Source organism: Vanellus vanellus (genome assembly GCF_965231255.1).
Source record: "Vanellus vanellus genome assembly, chromosome: 1".
NCBI lineage: Eukaryota > Metazoa > Chordata > Aves > Charadriiformes > Charadriidae > Vanellus > Vanellus vanellus.
The window spans coordinates 214071827-214097896 of NC_138905.1; the positions used below are offsets into that span (position 1 = coordinate 214071827).

At 44.7% G+C, this 26070-nt stretch overlaps 1 protein-coding gene across 1 annotated transcript in view; it reads right to left on the reverse strand.

The window, feature by feature from the left end:
* Positions 1–12327, reverse strand: part of TMEM135 (transmembrane protein 135) — a gene marked incomplete at its 5' end in the record, with an annotated part of 202461 nt that extends 190134 nt beyond the window's left edge. The window contains one exon of the mRNA XM_082492135.1: positions 12187–12327. Coding sequence (XP_082348261.1) covers positions 12187–12327 — 141 coding nt within the window. The remainder of the gene's footprint in view (positions 1–12186) is intronic.
* Between the last annotated feature and the right edge of the window lie 13743 nt (positions 12328–26070).

Here is a 26070-nt window from a genome sequence, read left to right on the forward strand (position 1 = left end):
CTGCTCAAGGCTTAGCAGTAGACACTGGTAGCAGGTACCAGCAGGGAAGGAGAGGCCAGGGGGACAACCAGTAGACACTTCCTTGGCAAACTATTAATCTCCATGAAGATGCTAACAGATGTACAAGAACATCTGCACATTACCTGAGACTCCCTGTAGAGTCAGGGAGACAGAAATTGACATTATGGCTTCAGCTCTCCAGCTATAAAAGGAGCATACAAATCTTAGGACACCTTTATATAGGTACCTCAGGGTGGTCTGTATCAAGACCATAGTGTTGATAGCTGTAAAAGTTAGTTTGGGGTGTTATTCACTACAAGAATGAAGGACTCTGATTCTGATTCAGCTCACTGATCCAAACAGTTGACTACAGTGTATCCAGGAATGGCCAAAACCAGCTCCATACCTCCCACTACTCTTTTCACCCTTTTCCATAATTTCTTAGTTTCACTCTTCTCTTTCTGAGATGGAGTGACAAGAATTTTACAAAATAAAATTCTTTGGTGCTTACAAATTATTGTAGATTTTCGGCTTCAGTAAGATAGCACGGCACATCTGCAACACGAGCAGAGCACTGCTGTGTGAGATAATGCCACAAGTGTTTGGTGCTCTATGAAACCCAGACACAATGCTGCCTCCCCCCAGTCTCGCGCTGCCCGTGCTGCCTCACCTCCTAACCCAGAGGTTTAGCCGTAATCCAGGGAACAGAAGCAACACTCTCCTCAAACCACTGTAAGACCATGATTTCACAGGAGAGAAAAGCACAATCCACTTCCAGCGCTGCCTCTCCCTCTACTTTATTTCTGAAGTCGTGGTGCTTCTTCTGCCTATTACCCTTTATGAGAAGAAGACTGCCCGAAAAACTTCTGGAACCAGGGAGAGAAGCCTCCACCGAATGCCAGAGGATTTTGATCCAGGTCTCACTTATTCATGACTTCTCCACACAGACCACAGCAATGCAGCCTTACCTACCTCAGGGTGAAGAATGCTCCAGCATCTCCTTTGACTAACAGTAGCTTAGGAACGCATCAGATCTGCTGGAACTTCCTACCCTGGTTTTCCATAAAACACTGAGTCACTCTTAAAATCTCTTATTTTCAAGGCACCCTACGACCTGGCCTTAGGATACTTAAGAAGAACTACACAACTCTCTCGGATAAAGACTGTCATTAACAACTCCACCCTTCAATGGAACCTACATTTAGCCAAGACAACCCTTCCCTGCACAGCACCACCTTTCCTTCAAAAAAAAAAAAAAAAAGAAAGAAGAAAAAAAAAAAATCAAGACAGTGGAATAAAATTTCACAGATACTAAGAGCTATCACTGACAGCACTGTTTTCCATTCCAGATAGAAGGCACATGGCTTTCACTTCTCATTTACATATATACTGTATATCATCCACTTAAAAAAAAAAAGACAAAACTGTAAAAATCAGTGTTACCCTGTGCACACATCTGTCTAGGGAAGAGACTACAACAGGAATAAAAGACCTAATGTAACTAATGCCCACCATATATCCAATATACCATAAAAATTCTATCACATAAACACACATCCTATCACTGACATTTAAAGTAATAATTAGATAATGGAACTTTCTCAAGCAGATTTACTCTCTGCAGGTAAAGAATACCCAGGTTCGAAACACCTAACGTTAAAGATTTATTTATTCATCAAGAAAAATTCCAACCCTATCAAGGGTTAAGCATTTGAGTCAGGGTAGAGTATAACCACTCCTTGTAAGTTAATTTTCAAGAATTCCAAGATAACTGGAAGTAATAAAGAAAACCCACATTTCAAAACCTAAAATTGATGTTTTCCTCTTGCCAAATATTTAAGTTTTCTTATGCTATGATGTTTTATGCACTAAAAAGAAACTTTAAGCAGTAGTACAGTCTGCAGATGCAGTCTTTATTTGGCCTATGTAAGCATTAAACGGACTTCAGCACTCATTATCCACAGTCCATACCAACAGCTGAGCTGTTTGCTTCTAACAGCCTTTGCAGCCCTTCCTGCCATTTAAACTCGACTTTTCTTCTTTCTTTCTAAACCAGCAGACCTCAAGCCGCCAGAGCTCTAGAAATAGGAGACTCCAGCTTTGCTGACATTTTTACATTCTTATCTTCTAATACAGTCAACTAATAAATCCCATCTTTCCCAATCTCCCATAAGAAGTACTTTTCTAGATGCCCAAGCACTCAAGAGCAGAAGGAAATTTAAAACAAATCATAGAATCATAAAACTGTCTAGGTTGGAAGGGACCTTTAAGATCATCAAGTCCAACCATCAACCTAACACTGCCTATACCGCCACTATACCATGTCCCTAAGCACCACGTCTACCCATCTTTTAAATACCTCCAGAGATGGCAACTCCACCGCTTTCCTGGGCAGCCTGTTCCAATGCTAGACAACCCTTTCGGTGAAGAAATTTTTGCTAATATCCAATCTAAACCTCCCCTGGCAGATGGCCTAAGAATGCCCAAAGTTTTTAGAAATTTCTAATTTCCTTCTATACGCATCCACAAGTTCTAGCTTTTGATCTCCCTTCAGTCTGCATAAAATACAAATATACTGCAGAAGAAGAAACGAATCACAGTTAGAGGAAAGAAAAGGATCAATGGGGGAAAAAAAAGGATGAAGCAAACAGAATCCTACATATTTCATCATTAAAAACATAAACAGCAGAGCTAGAAAAAAGACAACAGACAGAATGGTTCAGAAAAAAAAGCTGAAGAGAACAGATTTAATTCTAAAAAAAAAATCAGATATGTTAAAATATTGATAAATAAGTAGTCAGAAAAAAATCAAGCATTCGAATACCATAACAGAGGCACTAAAGGATGTTTCAATATTTCAAATGCCTATTGCTGCTTTTCCAGTGATTTGCAAAAACCCATAAGACAAAATTCCAATCCTCTCCAACATACAAGAGTAGACTTTTCTTATTTAAATAACAGAGTAACACACATGTAATTGCATGCTGAAATTTTAAGAAAGTAAAAAAATCTCATAGCAACAAGTCTAAAGAATTAGTAGCACAAGTGGACATAGTTTAAGAAAATCTGTGCACAAGTTGTACTTCCCATCTAAAACCCAGAAGAGACTATTGAACTACGTAGTCTGTGTATCGCTGGATATTATAATTATGAGGGTAAGTGTATGGGCATCTGGATGAAATTTAGATAGATCACAACGCTTCCGGCCTCAGACAACCAAACTCCTGCATGCTACAGTCAGACAAGACAAATACATTACTCTTTAATAACACCTCCAAGTGAGAAATTGACTTGATAAAATATACCCCGATTGTCCTCGTGTGACTGCTGTGCCCTACACACTCACAGGAGGGGGAAGAAATTAAACACCTGCCAGCCTGATTTTCAGAGAAAATATTTCTGGCCCCAAACACAATTAGTTTGGTACTAAGAATGTGGTCAGGTAAAGCCTCTTCAATAAGATAAGCGAAGCATGAGGGAAAGAAGATTTCCTTTCCACACCTGAAGTCTGATCCAGCAATGCCCGGTGTCCTATTACTACCTGTGGGAAAACTGAAAACAGAAAGACTCTGACTTATTTTTAAGAAAAATAACTCCTTTCCTCACTTCTGCACCCAACTGTTTAAAACTTGAGACCCAAAATTCAATTATGCTTAATGCAGGCCTGGCAGAGTTTTGAAGGCAACCCCACACTCTCGTTACTTACGGACGAAGAGACAGATACCACAGCAAAAGACATGACCAAAACCCTGTACTCTAAAATCCTTGAATATACAAGCACTGTACCGATTTCCTAAACAGCTGATTATCTTTTGTGCACCTAGCCTAGACTGGAAAATTCCTCCTTCTCCTGTTCATCAACCCAATGTAAACAGACTACAGATTTACCCTCCGATGGTAATGATCCCATTTCCTTTTCCCAGCTCTGATTTAACTCTCGCTGAAACACTTTGGCTATTACCATCTTGAAACAGATAGACAGAAAATGTTCACATATATGAAAAACTCTATTTAATTCATTAAAAAAATTGCTATGAAATTATATTTAGCATACGTGGAAAAAACATGAAAGACAGGCTACTACATCTCTAGGAGTGGTTTTATGTGAACAGAAATGAGGGCAGAAGAAAGAAATGTGTTTTTTAGACCTTTATGTAGGGAAATTGGAAGAAGATCACCCCTCAAATCAAATCCAAACACTCCTGAAGTAATACACTAGTCACTCTAAGAACAAACATTATTAACGATTTGAACTCTAAGGCCTACTACTGTATTGTATGTCCGAAGTATTAAAAAAAAGCCTCAGTAAATATAAAGAAACAGACAGAAAAAATATTTTCTAGCATTAACTACAGAATTCACACAACCGCATTTTGACTCTCCAACATAAAAACGTAATTATGAAAAATCAATCCACCAGATTCAGGATACCATCAGTTTGTGGAAGAGCATTAACGAAGTCCTTCCTAAATTTAGTCTTCATACACAAATTTTAAGCCCTATAGAACTAAGAAATCAGAATTGATTTATTCTGTCTCAACCATAGCAACAATATACGCATTTCCGACATCTTTAAAACAAAGCTGCACAGTCCAGCGCGAGACTTTCAGCTAGGCTATCAATGTGTTTCAGCAGAAAAGGATCACGAGACTCAAAAACAAGCTCCCCATGATCAGAGGCACCAGTCAGGCCTGATTACTTTAACGATGTGTCATGTAACACCTACAAGTAATCATCATCCAACCACAATAACCTCAGCTTCACCTCCAGTATCCTCAGCCTTCACCTATGTCCCTGAACTAGGGATTCCACAAAGGATGGTTCGACTTAATGAATGTGCTAATTGGCTGACCAATGTACACAGTCTGACAGGTTACAGGGCAGGCTAAAAAGCCACAGACCTTGCACTAACCCTGCTGTTGTGTGTACAACATCATTTTTCTCTCCCTCCTCCACCAAACCACCATTTCCTAAGTTTGTACAATGCGTATGTCTTTAACAACACTACCCTTCCATCAAATTTTAGTGAAATTAGCCAACATATACAGCACTGATTGACAGAAACTGAATAAAAAAAAAAGCACTATCATCATATTCCTTCACAATATGAAATCAAGCACATTGTAACAAACTCTCATTTTAAAAAAGAAAAAAAAAAAAAAAAAGACAACTACGGAAATATTCAGGCACCTAGCCAAATCTCCTGGAAGGAACAGTCACTCTTATAAATGTAAGAACTATCTGGCACGTTTAGGCACCTTTAAAATGCAAATTTAGAGACAATCAATAATGCTGTGTAGATGGTTTATATAATACATACGCTGTAAGTCATTAAAAAGCCAAGAAAAAATTTATAACCTAAGTCACACGTGCATGCTAAAAGCGAAGGAATCCCCAGTATTTAAACCAGTGAAGAAAATACCTCAGATTACTCAAGGGGCAGGCAGAGCTACAGACTGATGTCATATTTCTTTCATAATTACACTCAATTATTTATATGTTATTTTATAACCATTTACAATTTTGTATGAATTTTACAAGAACATTATTCCTTTGCTTTATAAAACTCATTTTTAAGTGCTTTGGAGGAACTTAATCTCAAAATGCCCTCAGGTAACTCTTGGGTTTTGAAAGACACTGCTGTTGAAATCAGCAATTTGTTTCTCATGCCTCCTCTTAAACATTCAGATTTGTTGTTCCTCAATTAGCTGGTCCCTCCCTGATTTAACAGATTACAAAACCTGGCTTCCAGAATTTTTCATTTTATAAAACACTTCCTGCAATAGTCTGAGGAAGACCATGTGCCTCATGCTCTCTGACTTCCTCTGTCCCTTGTGAGATCTTACATGAGGATCACCATTGGGGGGTGGGTTGGGTTGGTTTGGCTTTTTTAAAATTTCCCGTATCATCCACCCAACTAAAAAAAGAAATGAACAGTACTCACGTACTCTTTGAATGACATTTAAATTACCTTCAGTCCTGGCATCACTTTCATTCCATGACGACTTATCTTCACGACTTGTTTCCCTTGTACTTAAATGAGTAGAGGAGTATTTTCCATTCCCCTTGAAATGTCTAATTCAGTATAGTTTTCAATGACTTTCCCTCCTACCCCAAAATTCTTGCACTATGCTATACAGCTGTACCAGCCTACAAGAAGAGATTTACATCTCCTTGATAAACAGTCCCTTTAATGATTTTTGCTGGTTCCCAGTATTTGTAGTGTCTTTACCAAGCTCTCTGCTCAGTCAGTCAAGGTCGGGGCTTTCCCTGGTTTCCACCATTACTGCAACCCCGGCTCCAGGTTACTCCTTCCATCTTTAAGCATAAATTCTTCAGTCCAGCTGAATTCAGTAACTGATTCTTTTAAAAATCTCGGTATATCTCAACAAAAGACTATTTTTGTTTGTTTTCAATTTATGACAGAATTTTACTGGTCTGGCCCAAAAGCCACCTGAACAGAGCGGAATGATTACAGCCTGCAATGAAAGTGTCGCAACCAGTTTCTCACTTTAGTAACACTTAAGCTAATTTTAGTCATATTTAACCCAGCTTCCAGAAAAATCTAAAGGCAAGAACACACCGACCTACATGTCATTCATAACACAGCATAGAGATACGGGACACTACGCAGTACTAAGATGATCAGATATCCCAGCACAACACCATCACACACCACCATCACAGCAACCCCAGGTACTGGGTACTGAGAGAAATTAGTTTCTTCATGACCCCAGAGATCCAAGCTGGCATACAGAAGCATATTAAAGGGTGACACTAACACACTTCTTAGCCTCCCCACCCTACTTTTAAATGGTTCACAGCACAAGCAAACAAAAACAAAATCACCTTTTAATACACTCAGGAATTCTGGAGTATCTTAGAATACAATCTGGTCAGTACAGCCTTCTCACACACCTCAGAAAGGTGACACGTGATGACTATGTCTACACTGGCAGATAAGACAGGATCTGTTTTAGTGTTAGCTGCCTCCCCAGCTCCGCTCAGGACCAGTCCAAACAGCTCTTCCCAAGAGAGACCACACATGAAGTGAGCCTGAAGCAGCAGCAGCATGGCCGGTGGGCACCATCCACCCTTGGGCTCAAGCTTTGGCCCCATCCTACAGCAACATACATACCGCCAGGAAAGTGATGCAACACTCACACTTCGTTCTGCCTCACCTCCATCTCTGGCTGGCGATTCCGTCTTCCATCCAACAGTTTTCAAAATAATTCATTAGTGCAATAATTAGGCTTATTCTTGTTATTGCCTCTAGTCAATCGGTGATTCATCTGTGAAGAGACCTACCATGTGCGTGACTACCTGGTCCATGCTATCCAGTACCAATGTCCCTCTCGTGTCCATACAAGAAGAAAAAACACCTTATAGTTGGACAATTGCTGATAAAGTTTGTGTCTTTAACATTACATACAATGCTGCCCTAGTGAGCTTACAAAATAAATATTACAGATTAAGAGAAAGAATACAGACACTCAGGGGTCAAAGAGGGCCAAAGAAGGCATCAGGAACAGAATCGTGAGTAGGAAAAAAAAGCAACTTCTGACATAGAAAGAAAAATAAGCAATTGCCATCCTAGAACCTAAAGGCTATTACAAGAACAGGAGGAAGCAGATATGGCACAAGTATGAAAAATATTACAAATGAGACCAAAATGAGTATGAGCATGAAAAGATCATCAAAAGCAAGACCAAAATGAGTATGAAAAGGGCATGAGAAAAAATTAAGTGAAAGAAATCAATAAAATACAGCAAGCCCCGAGGATCACTAAAACCTGTACTGGAGTAGCAGACTCGGGTTACACCTGTTCTGCTAAATAGTTGGCTGAACTATCCCCCAGTCCAGAGGACACAGACCCACTGGCATCCACACTGCTTCAGGCCTGGTGCTCCTCTCCTCTACGCCAGCAGATCTGTCTTGGAGAGAGGCGTGTGGAGTCCAAGCCAGGAGCAAACTGACAGTCAGTGTGAACCACGACGGGGCCAGTGCTCAGGCTGTTCCCTGGCTGTGTCATTTAGCAGCAGAGGCACGCCGGGTGAAGCAAGGACAGCAGATGTGAGGTGGGAAGGGGCCAGTGCTGGGGAGGAAGGGCAGGAGAGATGGTGGAGAAGGGAAGGTTTGTGTTCAAGAGGGGACGGGCAGGCCAGAAGTAAGGGCGTAGGGGCAGGGAGGGAGCCCGGCTTAAATTAACTGAAGAAAACAGATGATCAGACTAGGAGAAAGAAAAGGTGAAAGGCACGAATTACTCTTGTCATCCCACAGGCAAAAAGCTAGAAGAATTAGCTTAACTGCAAAGTAGCAAACAGATGACTTTTACCTAATTTAGATTAAGAGGAAATGTTACCACCAGATCCGATTACTAGATATACTATAAAGACTTCATACTAACAACTAAGCATATTCATCTACTGCAAAACGTGCACCATCATCAAACAAGTGCCTAAAACCTACAAACCCTCAGGAAATGGAGGACTTTGCTCTAATGCGTGCGATGAATGGTGGGTTTCTCATGCGAAACCAACAGATATCCCGGGAAACAAAATCCGAGACAATTCAAATCCAATATTCCAGTCTCTCAGCTCCCCTTTCCCAGCTTCACACAATTTCCCTGTGAAATCATTCTCTGCTCCCCACCTCTGTGAATTTCTAGAAGTCTGAATTCTTCAACTTTGAAAACACAAGATTACATGTTTTCTTTATCCTTGAGTAATCTACAACAGAAGTATAGATAGAACAAAGTACAACAAACCCTGATGAAGGACTTTTTCCGTAAAGATTTCTTAAAATATCAACGCATGCAGTTTTTAAAAAGTGTAATTATAAGGTTTGAGGGAGATTGCTTGGGGTTTCTTCTGGGGGTATAGGTGTCAAGCAGTTTTTAGCTTTTCTCTTTCTTTTTTTTTCCCCCCTGTAAAAGTGGGTCTCAAGACTTGTGCATTGCGATACTTGGTTTATGAAATACAAGCAGTCTTAATTATGAAACAGGCACTCCTGCCAGCCCCTTGGTATGTGGAGCAAAAACTTAATTTAGATATAAAACCTACTTTTCCTAAAGAAATCAATTTGGAGCAAAAATAAAAACAGTGAAAGTGTGATATCTGAAAATTGTATTTTTTCAACTAAAAAAAAAAATACTCAAGCACAGTTATTAAAAAAAACAAACCAAACAACAAAACAACAGTACAGCACTACTTAAAAGGAAAGACACTTTGCAGCCGTTTACCGAAAATCAGTATTTTACGCATCAAATACTAGTACCACTTAATTTGGCTTCATCAGTCTCCCATTGACTGAAGAGCAGCAAAACATTTAAGAGATGAGGGGTGTAGATGTTAGGAGTTTGGACTCTGGATTATAACTGTCCCTAACCATGCTCTCTCCCAGAACGACCTCTGGCAATTTAGTCTCATCTATTCATTCTCATTCATTTCCACACAAGCTTTTGTGAGAGGAAACTCTTTCATGTACTTGCCTTCCTTGCTTGTGGCAACAGGAGGAACAAACAAGCAAGAAGCCATTTCATAGGCTTAAGATTGAAAAACGAAGTGCAATTTTTTGTTGCTGAGCCACAGAAAGGACTGGGACTAAGTACTACCAGAAAAATTCTGAACTTACACTGATATAACTATAAAGATAAAATAACTTCAGTTCATCGCTTTATGTGAATCTCAGAATACAGAAAAGGACCTGACGTTTGTACTGTCCAACTATGATATTTCATTTACAGATACAAGGTTTTGAAGCACAGCTTTAGGTCCAGCAATGAATTACCTTAGTGATGACTTTCTTAATTGGGGACTGTTCTTTCCCTGCCAGCCTACTTAATGTGCAAGGCTTCTGCTTCCTCCTCTGCAGTTCCCGCTGCACCCTTTCACTCTTTACCTTATACTGGCTCTGGTGCTCGTCAAACCCTGCTTAATAAATCAATTCAATTCATTAATGCAGCTGAAAATTACCCCAGCTAAAAGCAAGGTAGTAACCTCTTCTGGATTAGTGAATGAATCGAATCTGCTCAAGGAGAGATAAGCACATAAAGAAAGGAGTACAGCTATGCATCTGGGAGCAAAGGAAGGCAAGTGCTTCCTCCTTCTTTAGGTAGCAGTGAGATTTTTAGAGCAGCTCAGCTTTAGATTACTCCAATAAGTCAAGTTAAACACTGTTAACAAAAACCTAAGAAACCTAAAAACTGTAAAGAAGGCAGTGTAAAAACTGATGCAGATGTTTTGCAGTACAGCATGACATTGGTGGAGAAAGATCCCACCCCACCTTGGATTTGTGACAAGACATAACTGTTCACAGGGCCACAGTGTAAAGCAGACCAGGAAAACATTTTGGATTTGGGGGTTTGTTTTTCTTTTCAAAGAAATAGAAAGAGGGAACTTTCCCCCTAACTCAAGACTGCGTAACTGAGTGAACTGTAACACAGCTATGACCAGGAATCTCTCTACCAGGCTTGGCTGCTGGAGAACTTTGATTTAATTACAGAGCTGCTTAAGCTGCTTTGCCTTTAGCCAGACCTGACAGATCACCACTACACCTCTCATGGCTCATTTCAGGCGCATTCTCTGCTGGTGCAAGTATTCATGCTCCCACACAGCAAACTGGATCAGAAAAGAGATACAAAGAAAAAATTACTGGGGAGGGGAGAAACAGGGGAGGGGGATGTTTTTCTCTGTATTAGTTTTGCAATACAGCTCACTGTATGCTCACACAAACAGCTGCCGCTTCTGTTCATGTCAGCTCAGAATAACAATGTTCACTGTCAGACATGAGAACTCCTTAGGTCCACACTGCTACCAGTTATTAACTTTTTTTACCATGTAATTGGATGTTGCCACAATTTTCACTCAAGGAACACTTCAATGGGAACTTAATTATACCAGGACTGCTGCAGTCCCACTCCTTCCCTTCTCTTTATTACACATCTTGATGATTTTGTTTTACCAGCACTGGTACAGAGTTGAAAGTACAGACACGATGACTAGTTTTTCTTTCTTTAAGACTTAGCTTGGAGCCAGCTCACTACTCGATCCTCTAAGCACCACTACAGGAGAAACACAGAGGTGGGCACAGAAGGAAGTGCTCACCTGCAGCGATTCCAGCTTTGATCAGCTTTCAGGATATGTTTACGCAGATGGATGCAAACAGATCCCAACTCCTCTACCTACACCCTAACTTGCTGGAAGCAAGCCACCTGCAGCTGAGGTGATATAACTGCGCACTCAGGCTAAGATACCACACCTGTACGATAATCTCTGAATACTTAGACTCCTTTAGCCTTAATGTATTTTTGTAGCCTTGCTTCATTATACAGTGGAATCTCCTTGATCCTAAGGCACTGATTACCAAGGTGTCCCCAACAGCAATACACACGTGCACCACGCTTGCTACTGCCAAAGATACAATGCTAGCTTCCCAGGTAAATACTCTTTTTACTCAGGTATCATACGTACTGGAAAATGATAAAAATACAATGCTCAGCCTGTGCCTGTGCCCTCTTACCCTACCAGCTTCACCTGTCTCACAGCATGTTATGCCACGAGACCCCACCACCTCCCATGCCCTTCTTCTCCCCTCCTAGGGACAGATTCAACATGCTCCCCCTCACTGCCCCTCACCCCTCAAGCATCAGGGTCTCCCCCCCTAGACAACCCTGAGGCCCCCCAACCCTCAAACCAAGCTGTTCCCACCACCATCTCTCTCCTCCCCAGCACCAGACTCCCCCCAAAACATCCTTTTACCTCTTCTGCCCCCTCACCCCAGGGTCAGGCTGCCCTTTGACGTCTCTCCTGTCCTTCCAACATATCCCTCTCCCCCCACCCCAGACCAACCTCCCTCCCTCGATATGCCTCGTGCCCTTCCCCCCCCCCCCCCCCCAGGCCAGACTCCCCCAGCTCTGACACCCCTCGTGCCCTCCCCACACACCCCCCATGCCCTCTCCCCTCACCTCAGGCCAACCTCCCCCCCACATCCCTTGTGCCCTTCCACCCCAAGCCAGGCTCCCCCGACCCTGACAACCCTCATGGCCTTCCAACCAAAACCACGGCCAGACTCCCCCCTCCCCAATGTGGCCTTCCTCCAGGCCGACCCCCCACCATACCCCTCAGGCCTCTGCTCCCCCTCATGCCCCCCCCCCCCCTCACCTCACCTCCCCCCCCCCAGACCCACCAGGTAGAGGGTGCTGTAGATGCGGAGGGACTCGGCGAGCGCTCCCTGCGTGACGTGGAGGACGGCCCAGGAGCACCGCGGGTGCCAAGTGTGCCCGATCTCATAGCAGCTGTGGGGGATGGATTTGCTCAGCGCCGCCATCTTTGCCGCTGCGCGGCGGCGAAGTTGGGGGGGGGGGGGGGGGCGCGCGCGCGCGGCCGCCGCGTCACCGCCGATGCAGGAGAAAGGTCGCGCGGGGCGCTGGCGGCGGCGGGGTTACTCGCGGGCAGCCGCTCTCCTCCTCCCCCCCCCCCTCCGCGCGGCTCGCGTGAGGCCCGCAGCCAATCCGCGGCCGCCGGGGGGCGGGGAGCGGCGGGGGCGGGGTGGCGCGAGCCGCGCGGCGGGGCGCGCGCTGCACGTGGGTTGCGGGGGGGGGCGGCGGGGCGGGCGCGCAGCGCTGACCGTGTACCCCCCGGTGTGTGTCACCCCCGTGTGTGTGTGTGTCCCCTCCCGCAGCACCCCCCACGGGGAGCCTTCCCCGCCCTGCGCCCGTACCGGGACCCCGGCCCGGCGGGGGTGGGGGGTGGGGGTGTGCCCGCGACCCCCTCCGAGAGGCCAAAGGGCTGCAGGGAGCGGGGACGTGGCGAGTCCCGTCGGGAATGGCGACCGGGGGCCGCACGGCGGCAGGGAGACGTTGTGTGAAGGGGGGGTGAGCGCCCACCCCGGGTCCGGGGAGGGGGGGGTTGGGCGCCGCATCTCCCGGTGAGCGGGAGAAGGCCGCTAAAGGCACCGGGGGAGTGAGAGCGACGGCGCTGCGAGGAGAAGCTTAACAGAGGTTCGTTCTGTCTGGTTTGGGAAGAGGACGGGGGGGGAGGGGAGATATGATGGAGTTTTGGAAAACCCTGAAGGCAGTGACTGGTAACGTGGTTATAGTTCAGCTGCAAAACTGGCACCGGTTTCTAGCTTGAAATCACGGAATCGTAGCATGGTTTGGGTTGGAAGGGACTGTAAGGATCATGGAGTCCCAACCCCCCTGCCATGGGCAGGGACACCTCCCACCAGCCCAGGTTGCTCCAAGCCCCATCCAGCCTTGCCTTGGACACCTCCAGGGATGGGGCAGCCACAGCCCCTCTGGGCAACTCTCTGGGCCAGTGCCTCACCACCCTCACAGCGAATTTTTTTTTTCCTGATAGCTAATCTAAATCTCCCCTCTTCCAGTTTAAAACCGTTACCCCTCGTCCTATCACTACGCTCCCTGATAGAGAGTCCCTCCCCACCTTTCCTGTAGGGACTGGAAGGCCGCAATAAGGTCTCCCCGGAGCCTTCTCTTCTCCAGGCTGAACAACCCCAACTCTCTCAGCCTGTCTTCATAGGAGAGGTGCTCCCGTCCCTCTCATCATCTTCATGGCCTCCTCTGGACCCACTCCAACAGGTCCGTGTCTTTCCTATGTTGAGGGCTCCAGAGCTGAACACAGCACTGCAGGTGGGGTCTTGCCAGAGCAGAGTAGAGGGGCAGAATCACCTCCATCCACCTGCCAGCCACGCTTCTTCTGATGAAGCCCAGGATACTGTTGGCTTTCTGGAAATTTACTTCTGAAATAAATTTTCATTATTTGCAGGACTAAGTGGGCTGGATGTAGGATTTTACATTAAGTGTGTTAAGTAACGGTTCGCAAACAGTCAGTCCTGGTGGAGCAAGTACACGCTGTACCGTCTGCGCAGTGATCAAGTCAGGAGAGGTTATTTGAAGACCTAATGGGAGATACGTCCCGGGGGAAATAGGGAGATCAGCAAACTAACCGGCAGTCAAACACACGCTTGGAACAGATCCACAGTGAGAAAATTCCTCCCCCTCACAGCCTGCCTCCAATCCTCCTCCTGCAGAGTTCCCCGTGTTGGTCAGACCTGAGACCGGTCTGTACTACCCCCAACAAAACAGAGCAAATTTGTCAAAAAACTCTACCGTTCCTTCCAAGAAGGGTGCAAGAGCATACTTGCGTTTCAAATGTAGCAGCTGGACGGTTCGCAGAACTCCGAGCCGCTCAAGAGGCTATTTGCAGCCTCCCAGCAAATCTGCAGTGGGAGATTTTGGGCCTAAATAGTTCAGTTATGCTATTTCAGTCGAGCGTGCTTGACCGAGCAACCCTGGGTTAGGTAGAACTCGGTCTGTGACAGTCGGCATTTAAAATCTGGTGGAAGACCCTGGAGATAACTTTATATTGAGCTTTAATGCTGAGGCACACCTCCCCTGGGGGGGGGCTGGGGCTGGGTGGCCGACCGAGGGAGTGACCACGGCCGTGTGCTGACCCTGGTAGGGAAGCAGCGCAGGCGAGATAACCTGCTGCAACGCTGTCTGGACTTTGGCTTGGACCCAGTGCCTCGCTCGCTGTTTTCGTATTACTCCATTAAAGAACTGCTTGTGGGCAGAAAAGGCAATTATTGCCCAAGAGATGGATTCTGGCTCTCTTGCTTGCGTGTTTTGGCTTTGCGACCACTCTGGGCTTGAGGTTTGCTTGCTGCCTTGGGCTTGTGGGAACTATGGCATGGACGATGTTAATAATTGCATGAGTCAATAAGTTCACTCCTGAGACACATTTTTGCAAACGGTTCTAATTTTGTAGGACTTGTCCTGCTCAAGTTAAGGAAAACCGGTAAAGAGGGACCCTACGAGATACCCTGTCCGTTTGTGCAGCCGCCCTGATCTCCTGCTCTGAACTGGAGGCTTTTGGATGTCTCCTGTTGAGCCAGCCGAGGAAGACTCTGACGATGCGCTAATAAAGAAGGTGTCACAGCCCTGACCTTGTCCAGACCCTTTTCCACGGGGCCGCAATCCTCTATTCTGGGAAGAAGCCCTGGGGGTAAAGCAGCATGGGAATATCACTCATAGCCCAATTGGCATTGGATGGCAGCCCAGGCTGCTCTGTCCTGGGAGAAACTTACACTTGATTGGAACTGGGACAAAATAGTCTTGGAAAGGGAAGAAGTCACGTGAATAAAAAAAGCATTGAGGACCTCTACTTTTGACCCCATAAGTACCTGGCGGTTTCCGGGATCTCTCCTTGTGGCATGAACAAGGCTGTACAGAGGGAATGGCCGTCTGTCTTTATCATGTTACTTAAACAAATGCGGGTGATGAATCCTGAGGCGTAGGGCCAGGGGACGTGGCACACTCTGTTCGGGACTCGCCTGGTCATATCCAGGTGCCTTGGAGAGAGTTGCTCAGAGCGGTCCCAAAAACAAAGCCGGAGAGTGAGCTAATTGCTAAGCAGCGTGTGATGGTGGGAGAGTCGTGAGTGCTCAGCTTACTCCCTGCTCCTCGTTGACGGAGCAGCATCAGATACGCCGATGTGTCTGAATAAAAACTTAGGCAGCCAAATATGTCAGATAGATACACGTGAGCCTGCTTAGACCGGGACAGCTGCAGTGTCCCGTGCCTTGTGCCGCAGAAGGGAGCGATGTGGCGGCATCCCACTGCGTTGAGACCCTCTGCTGCGGTTGCCCACGTACCCGTCTGCAGCCGGGTGAGCAAAACACAGCTGGCAGCACAAGTCCAGGGCCAGGCTGTAGCCCGAGACCTTAACTGGTGGTCAGCACCGCAGTCCTCCGGTTTACCTGTACTGGTGACAACTGGTTATATTAGGGAATCGGACAGCGTGGGGGGCAGTCGCTTCATGAAGAACAGCAGCGCCCACCGTCCAGGTTTCAGTGGGTCTCACAGCCTAAAAACGTTCTCTGCTAATACCTCCAGCCCCTGACAAATCTGGTGTCTGCATGTCACTTACGTGTCTCATCTCGGCCCACGAGAGCGGCTGGAGGTGTGAAGAATTCCGCCGGCCTTCGCAGCGAGCGGGTACCGGTGTTCCGGGGTTTAGCTGGGAATCCGAGGCACAGCATCTAATTGGAACAAAATCAGACAGGGGAAAAAAAAAAAAAAAAAACAAAAAAAAAAACAACAAAGAAACCGAGGAAAGAAGCCAAACGGGGAACTTCACATTGCAGGAGGCTTTGCCTTCCAAATGCGTTGGGATCTGGGAAATCTTCCTTCTAAACATTTTTAAATATCAGAACAATCTGGAAACATTTTAACTTGGAAGAAATGTAGTGCTTTGCCCTCTCCGTTCCCTCATGCTGCTTTCCAACTTGAGTGCTTTCTCTTTTTTTTTTTTTTTTTTTTTTTTTTTTTTTCCATGTATTTGTTTTCTCCCTTGGGACAGGTGATCCAGCTTTTCCCTGCTACTCCTGCAGTTCTCAGTGCCTGAACTTCGCTTCTGGAAGTAGCTTCTCTTGTCCGATAAGAACTGCTCTTTCCAGCAGAAGGGTGGGGGGTGTTTTTTTCGCCCTCGCTGCTTTTTCTTCTTTTCTCATTCCTCCACTCTCATTGTTTTTCTCCTTCGGTTTGTTCTCCTGCCATCTGTGCAATTGTCTCATGCCTCCATCGCAAAGTTTATGAAATCCAGACCGAAAAATATTCTGCTGCTAAAAAAGCGAGGGATTAAATTCATCCTTCTCCTCAGGTCGATGAAGGTAATGTGGACACGCAGACATCGGCTTCCCTCAGCAAACTGCGTGGGACCTTGGAGATGTTGCTACGCTCTTTCTTCTCCAGGCAGCTCTCAGAATATGGAAATTCGTAAAAAAAAAAAATAAAAAAAAAAATAAAAAAGAGCAAATTTCCGAAGAGAGCTGGAGGCCTTTGAGGAAGGAGGTCTGGAGTTTCATGCCGTCGGTGACGCACCTGGGGATAGTCAGCTCCACCCACCCCCAGTGCTCCTCAAAAGCCAGGACAAATGGTAGGGACGGGGTATAATGAGTTTTGTAGAAATAACTCGCAAGTTTGTAACATATGTCACTAATACATGAAATGGCTGTATGGAATGGGAGTGAATGGCCATTAATTGAGCTGGTTTTACTTTCCTCCAAGGAAAGAAGGAGCCTTTCTGAACTACTTCCACCCTTGTCTCTGAAACTACTTACACTTTAAACTTAACCCGTTTTGCATTATTTGAAGAGGGATTCTCTTCTGGCTTACAGTCATGAATGCTGCTTGTTCATTTTTTAGCAGGGAATAATCTCCAAATACCCTTGTGTTTGCTGATATTTCAAGGTAAAGGAATTAACTGGAAGCTTTCCCATTTTCCAAATGTAATCATTTCCAAAATAAATATGGGATGGGCTGTGGGATAATACCCTGTGAACATTTTAATGCACGCAATAATAGTCTCCAGTTTATATAAATCTGTTGTTTTTTTTCCAAACGTGAATGTCGCAGTCTTTCTTACAGAGGTACGAAGGATTACATCAAGAAAACAAAATCATAATGTTGACCGCGCGGATTCTGCAGACCAAGCCAAGAGGTGACACGCTGAGCCATATTCATGCTACTGGCGTCAGTGGAATTGTACTTCCAACTGTATTTAGCCTATGGTGCTGCTGTTCCTGGAGACAGTGACTTCTTCTTTCTAAATCAGGTGACAGTATTGGTCGTTAAAGGCTAAATTAAGCCACTGGGCTGGCTACGAAAGGAATAAGAGGCCGTGCACAGGGACAGCATCCCGAGAGCAGCCCAGAACAGCAGCTGTGACCCTGCTGCCTCTCTGCTTCTTCCCCACTTCCCAGGAAAGCGCTTTCTGTACTTCTGGAAAGAATGCGAAATCGCACCGTGCATCATCCGGGCGCCTCAGCGGACTCCTGTGCTCGAAGCCCCCTCGCCCGGATAACCAAGGCTCGTTCCCGGCCCTCGTCTGACTGAAAGCTCTGCAGCCCACCGTTACACCACCCGGGCGGTCTAAAATCTTTTCTGGTGGAAAAGTTGCGCGCTATCAAAAGACATGTCTGCCCATGCTCTACAGTCACAGTGCTGTCTCTGGATCTCGTGTCCTTCCTCCGCCACCCTCCCTTCTCCAGGTTTATCAAATGCAGCACTCGGGAAAGACCTGTCCCCCGTCGCTTCCACTTCCTTCATTTCTGCATACCAGGTGGGGGCAGCAGCCTCCAAACGTGCAGATGATGTTCACCTTTCCATGACCATGAGTGGGAAGGATGAGAGCAGGCTGGGCTTGCACGCACGGCGCTCTGAGGCACCTTTAGATGGGTCTCCACTCCTAAAGAGGTCCAAGGAGCAACCTAGAGCTCTGGACCTCTATTGTCTGTGCCACCTGATTGTTAATTCACTCTCTGGCTCTTTTTTTGGGGGGCCTTTTGAATGAAATCTGACATAAATATGCTATGGAGAGGTCTGGCCCTCCGTAGGGTAGATACCAGCCAGTCATTACCGTTTGCCGGCAGGAGCAGCAGTCGGTGGTTGGCTGTTCTTCAACAGTGTCAATGCAAAGGGTCTTTCACAAAGTAGGAGAGAAAAAGGGAGGCAGGAATGCATCATGAAATCCTCAAGTAAAAAATTTTTGTTTGCCCCTCCTTTTCACCCGCTTCCATCTTACTTGAGGTCATTACTGCAACATTATTTATGCTTCAAACAGGATTTTTTTCAAAGTCATGAATAGCTTCATGAACTTTAAAAAAGACTCAGAAGGAGCCATTTTTAATCTGTTTGAAGTTCCTAGCGTGCTCAAAGCTTCTGTAATAAAACTGTCAGTCCATAAAGTTGGGCTGCTAAGACCACAGATAGAAATGTAGTTATTCTAAAGCAACTGAGCACCCAACAGCTCCTTTGAAAAGTAATGACAGTTTCTAGTAACTCAGCACTTTTGAAAAGGCTTTCAATTTAAGCCTGAATCTTTCCAGAGGAATAATGAACAGTAAATTTCAGCGACTTAGTTTTCAAATGTTCATGTTGAAATAGCCTCCAGGACTCCAGTCGCTGCTGCTGCCAGCGCTTGGACATCACAGCGGTGGGATTCAACAGCCTGAGTAGCAGCTGCTGAATCACCGCGTTTTGCAGGTTTGTATTGTCAAGCAGACTGGCAGTGATTTCAGGTTAACCTGCAATGTTGGGTTGATAAACTACATCGTCCTTCAGCAGGACTCTGGATGTGAAATGCTGGCCCAGGTTGCCCAGAGAGGTGGGAGATGCCCTATCCCTGGAAACATTCCAGGTCAGTTTGGACGGGGCTCTGAGCAGCCTGATCTAGTTGGAGATGTCCCTGCTCATGGCAGGGGGGTTGGACTAGATGGCTTTTAAAGGTCCCTTTTTACCCAACCCATTCTATGATCCTATGTCCAAAGCTGTGGGCAGGGTGAATGACGTGGAGGAGGCTCTTTGAGACGAGCTGCCCCCTTTACCTTTATTTTGGGGAGGGTGGCTGAGCAGCCACCCATTGCTGTAAGGTGCCTTGAAAGCGTTTCAAATTGCAAATGAAAGAAACAACGCACCCGTGATTACTATTAGCTTTTGAAAAACTGGGTTTAGGTGGCCAGATGGGGCTTTAAACATCCATGTTTGGACCTCCTATCAAAAATGAAGGCAGTATAAAAACCAGTTGTGGAATTGGTGGGACTGCAAAGATACTGGTAGCAACAACAGACTCCGCTTTTAGTTTTTCTCTGCCGGACTGAGCTTTGAATGTGCACGAAAAAGAATCGAGGGAAGAAGTTGAAGCAAACTCGTTAAAACTCTCAAAAGAACCATTTTTAAACATAGAGGCATTCAGAGAACAAAACCTCCTTTTCAGCACCCCTGGCTCCTTCCTAGGGGCCATTTCTTACGTTTCTGCTAAATCAGTTGAGAAAGTCACTAAAGCATAGCAACATTGCAGTGTCCCTAGGAAAAAAAAAAAAAGCACCAAAGAGCCTTGAGAAAACTCTGAATAGCGCAGAAAGCAAGAACAAATGTTTTATATATGTGGTATTGTTAAAACTCCCGAGTGACATAAATATAATAAACAATAGTGAAGAATGGGATATTTCTGTTTGTTTCCCCACACTCGAGATGACCTAACCTACCTCAGGCATGGTTCCACTTTGGAACTTGTGAGTTATTTGATCGGTCCAAACTTGTGAAAATAAACACTATTATTCTACTGTTCTACATTGTGCATTCTTTTGTTCTCCGTAAATAGACTGAGAACTAGCAAATGAAAGTAAATTATAATAAAATACAAATCAAAATCAAAACTGCAGATAAACGAAAACCAACACATGGGGAAAAAAATGTAATAAACACAAAAATAATGAAATGGTATACTCATCACTGCGCAGAGCTCCAGATGACTCTGTCAGCGTTTTATGGTTGAGTTCTGATCTCATTTACAGACATCTCCTGCAGAGACTTCCCTCATCTGGCATGGCCGAGATAAAAATCTAACATTAAGGTCAGAATTTTCAGAGAACCCTGTGGGAGTTAGATGCTCCCATTGGATTCAAGTGCAGGTTGGACGCCTAACTTTGTGTCTCTAAAAAAATCCCCTCCTTAAATCAATAGGTTATTTCTCTGCCCCTCCCAATATTGTCTGCTGGAGACTAGTTTCCAGTGTTTCGTCTAGCTGTAAGTATATGCCGTGGGGTTATCTTGGTATCTGAGTACCCAGCTAGAAAAGAGTGTAAATTCTTTTTTAGGAAGAGGTTTGCTCTTCGGGCCCTAAGCCCAAACCCCCATCCATGCCTCTGTGTTGCAGTAACATCTCAAAGGCATGTTTTGCAGATCATTTAATATTTGTCCAGCTTTGTGCACATCATGTGTTAAGAATTACTATTGTTTATAACATAAATGATAGGGCTTTCACCACTCCCTGGGAGAGGTCGTTTTGCAGCCTGATGCATGTCACTGTCAGAAAGCCCCTCTTGATATTTTTATAGTGTTTTTTAACGTTGGAAGGTTTTGGAGATAGGGAGCAGAAAACTTACTGAGTTGGCCAGCGCTGGGTATGCGTATGCATAGAAAAGAGGTAACTGGTCAGACACGGTATCGTTTTACATTCCCCTCCCTCACCAGGAAAGCACCTTCCTTCTACATCCTATTTACAGAAAAGAAAAGAATTTTGCTTGATGTTCCTTTTTGTAGAAGAGGTGTAATGGTAATGTTTTATACCGATCTCTTTTTGGTCAAAAACCCAGGGGGAAACAGCCTGGTTGGGACGGTACACTGCCCCTAAAAACAAGGCACGAAGGATGGCTAATGACCTGATGTCCATGGACGTGCATTTTATGCCGCAGCACCACGAAGCAGCATTAACCCAAATGCTATATTTCAAATAAGTTCCCTCATACCAGAACTTCAGTAAACTTTAGATGGGAAATCACAATGTATGCAAGAAATTATAGCGCCTTCCGGCGCTCCCGCCCCCTCTGAACTGCATTCGTCTCTGTTTAGGGAGAAGGATTTCAAGTAAAAATAGTGCAGAAAAGTGTATATTCAGATGTTGGAGTGAAATTTTAAGTTAACTAAATAGCCCGGGTTGAAAGACTATACAGCTTTTACCACCGTACAGAGGAGCTAAGGGATATAGAGGTTTAGTACAGCTCACCAGAACCTCATTGTCTCAAACCAAATGTCATTTAACATCCAGCATCTCAGTTTGTTTTAGCTGAAGAAAACAAATGCCAGGGCCATCTCTTGCCAGTACCGCTTTCTAGAAGGACTTTTGAAAAGTCTCTGTTCCCGTGTGTCTGCTTAACAAAACATGAGGTTGTGGAGTCTCCTTCTCTGGAGACATTCAAAACTCGCCTGGACGCCTTCCTGTGCCACCTCATCTAGGTGTTCCTGCTCCGACAGGGGGATTGGACTAGATGATCTTTTGAGGTCCCTTCCAATCCCTAGCATACTGTGATACTGTGATACTGTGATGTCTTGAAACGCTGGCTTTGTACCTACTGAAATCATGGTCTTGGGACCCAGTTCATCCTTTCACAAGCCAGAGGCCGGAGCGGCGTGGCGTTACACTTCATGTGCGAGTCTTACAATAAAGGTGTTAAAACAATCCTGTAGTCAGGCTGAAAACAAGAATTTTTTATCCTACGGTTGCGCGTTGTTGCCCAAGGGTTCTTGCGTAAATTCGGCCTTACTCCCCACCTTCTCAGCACACTTGAGCCTATTTTAGTTCCTCTTGACTTTACCCAACTACCTGGAGCAGGTAAGGAATGAGATAGACATCCCAAGCTCCTTTGATAGTCGGGGGAGAGTGGAGCACCTCCAGTGCTGCTGCATTAGGTCTGAACTGGACTGTCTAGTACCTTCTCTGTAGGTACTAGGCTGTGCAGTCTTGTACTGCCTTGACTACGCAGAATTCCATAGCGAACTAACCTAGAAATGGCAAAACCTACCAAAAAAACTCGCCCTGGGCCGCACAGCCCTTCCATCAGGCGCGTAGGAAGGAGAGGCAAGGTTTGGGGCAGCACGGAGAGCATCACTGGCCTTGTCGGTGGTTGTCCTCCATTGCAGTGGTCTTGGTGTGGTGGCAAAGTCAACCCTCGAGAGCCTTTCCTGCAAGATTAAAAGAAGGAGGCATCCATCTGGGCTTTGGAGCAGATACAACGGCTTTTGTCTAAATTGGGAGCCTGATTCTTCATTGCTTTGGAACTTGCATTCAGAGAAGAGAGCTTTGTATGCTGGTCTTCTTTCCAACCGCTTTCTTCATATACCCGGAGTGATTTTGTGTCATAAACGGAGTAATAACCTCACCTCTCATTACAGCACTATACCCAGCTGTAGCCTGAAATTTTCGTATTTGGGAAATAATTGGCCTTAGTTTTGCTCGGGGAATATTTGGGTTAAATAGGAGCTTTCTTATGTTTTTTTATGCACATTTTTAGGAGTTTTCTTTTGATATTTTTCATAGTTCCCCAAGGATGTGTGTATAGTGTCAACGGTAATGAATGGCATGAAGTTTTACTGTAAGGAACTGAAATATCATGGTAATCTAGTTTTCATGGTAATTTGGCTCCATGGAAGTCTCTCTGAGGAATAAAAATGCCTGAGAAAAACGGAATTCACAGAAACTCTTGTTATTTTCCAAGTTCATCTCTATGTCTATGGGGAACTAAATGAATTTTCAGCCTCCAAATATAAATTACACTGCTCAAGAATGAAAGATCGGTACATACTCCAAAGCCTGATCCAGCAATAATAAAAACGAAATTCTGCATTTGTTCCATTGATAACAAAACCTCAGTACAGCGCTAAAATACCATCGTGATCAGCATGGTAGAAAAGAATCAGGGTGCGGTTCCTTGACAGTTGAAGCCAAACTAAGCTGATGTGTTCTTTTTTGTGGTCACACCACCACTCCTCGTCGTCCCAGGACTATTTATTTTATTTTGTTAGTTTTCTGACGGTTAGTACCTGGACCTGCCCTGCCAGGGAGTCAGGGGAAGAGCGTATATGCGCATAGGGTGAGGTGGGTACGCATGCAAGGAACACAAGGTACAATGACAACGAAGCCTTCTGGGCAAGAGCGGATGGCATTATTTATGCTCAGACTAATTTTGAAAGTCCTTTAGTCTGTATAACAGTAATCCATATGATTAATCTGCCTACCTGAATAGAAATTAAGAAACCTGTTTGCCGAAGACTTGCCAAACCAGTCCTTCTCACTGTCTGGAATGAAGTTTATGTGTTTGTCTTCATATGAAAGCAGCTTTAACTATATAGGAATAGCTAAAGAAAAAGGAAAACTATGAATGTCATCTACAAATGGTTTATGGAAAAGCAGCTCTGTCTGTGTGAGAAAGAGGGATAAACTATACTGAAAGAGGGAGTAAAATAAAGCAGATATCTTTTTTTTTGCAATTACATCCATTCTATATGTATAAATATATTAGCAAAAACTCCTCTCTTTAAGTGAAATAATTATACCAGCTCCCAAAACTGAGTGCATGCTGTGATCACTTAAAGAGAAAACAGCCATTAATAAATCAAAAACATTAGAAGAATTGCAGGGGGGGCTGAAATTTGGAAAAAAATTAACGTTCAGTGACTATATTTTAAATGGCCCGCAAAGCAAAGACTAGTGCCACTGTAAACGGGGCACTCCAGCGCGAACTGGAAGAGCCGAGCATTGCTGCCTATTTAAACTTCTCTGCGATTTTATGAGGACCCAAAGGCAGTCGTGTGTCAAACTTAAAGCCACTTTACGGGCGCGTGAAGCGGCTCCTTGTGAGCGTGGTGCCGACGGTCCCGGTCAGCAAGGGGACAGGTTTCACTCCCGTACCCAGACCCTCTTCGTGTACTCACAGACCCCACAAAAGCGGTGTGAATACCGCAAACTTCACCTCCTGGCAGATGCCGAATTTCTTACCCCGGAGAATGACCCACCGCCTGCCTAACGCTATACGAAGAAGGGTGTTGTTTTTTTTTCCCAGCCGAGCCCCGCGAGTCAATACTCGCTGTTAGGTAATTAAACACAACATATCAGCCAACGTGGGCTTTTTAATGGGGAAAACCAGTACATTTGAAGATTTGTGGCCAGATTCATCAGCGCCCTTGACAGCTCTGTGCCGCTCCAATGACACAGAACAACTTTAAGCCTGCAATAACTGATTGATTAAACCGGCTCGTCACGGTATCGCTGGAGCAGTGCAAACCAGCCGAAGCGTATCGGCAAATCCACCTTCTCAGCTCCTATTTTAAGGGATTTATATCTCAGCCTAACTTCATTTCCAACGTTTAAAAAATTAATTCAATTAATTAATTAATTTCCATGTTTAAAAGCTTGGTATTTACTTCTTGGGTAATAAATTCACTAATTTAAATGTTTAAAAGCTTGATATTTACTTCTTGGATAACACATTTGAGGAGAAAGCACTGTAGGATGCTTTCAGAAAAATCTGTAGCAGCTCTGTCCGTAGGCAGGTTTGTGTGATGTGAGTGACAACTGGCCGTGAGGATGAGGACCGGGTGCAACCTGGGTGAGTGAGGAGCGGTAATTTAACTCAGCGTGGCACGAGCTGCAAAAAGAGTCCTTCTTAAATCACGTCAAGTGAAATTTGCTTTACAGAACGTGCAAAACGCCACCGAGAGCCAAGTACAACGTTGCTTACGGAGAGCAAATATATGGGAAATAACTTCTGATGCTGCCATAGAGTTAAAGCAAAACAGGATGCAGAAAGACTTAGCGGGAAAGATGACTCTGCAAAAAGGAAACTAAGCCGTATTTATAAAACAAGACTCGTGATCTCTCGGAGAGGGAGAGCTCAGCCTGCCGTTCTCTGCCACGGTTAAATCACGCCTTGTGAACGATCCATCTATTATTTCCAAAAACTTGCAGGCTAATTTGCTATTGCGAAATGAAATTTCTTCAAACGAGACAAAAAGTGCATTCCTCCTTCAGGACTGCACTCCGCACGTGCCAAATCCGAAGTTATAAAACCAAGCTGTTTTGGAATTATCTGAGCATTAAAAAAAAAATAAAAAAAAATGGGTCTCTGAACAATTTTCTGAGAAGAAAACTGTTCATCATTTTCCAGAAAAAAAAAAAACAACAAACCCTTGGGTTAAGGTCAAGTGTGGGAATTTCAAGCCAAAATGTGAATCTCTGAGTGTTATAGAAGCAAAGATGAGTAGCAGTTCGAATCAAAAATCATTTTTGGAGGCAGAAGCACTGGTTCTAAAGTTCAGGCTGAATTTCGCCTCCACCATGGGTCTGATTTTCAAACCACAGTCTGCTAATTTTCCCCAAAAGGAAGAGATTTTCTTGAAATTGGCCATGCTGGATCTCTGCAGCGGAGCTTTCCTGAGAAGATTGGTGAAATCAGGCAAGGGAGGAGGGCTGGTTGTTTTGGATTAGCTTGTCTTTTAGTATAACATTTTATAAATGTAGCTACATTCTGAAAAAATCATTGTGCAAAAGTTTTTTCTCTACTGGATCCTGCCAGTGACTTTGCCTCGTAACTTCTTGTCCGGTCTGCTCCTCCGGCTGGGGAGATATATCAATTTCTGAATTATCTGAGGAAAGGGGCTTTGGGAAAACTGTTTAAAAAGAAAAAAAAAAGAAAAAAGAAAAAGAATGACAGTTA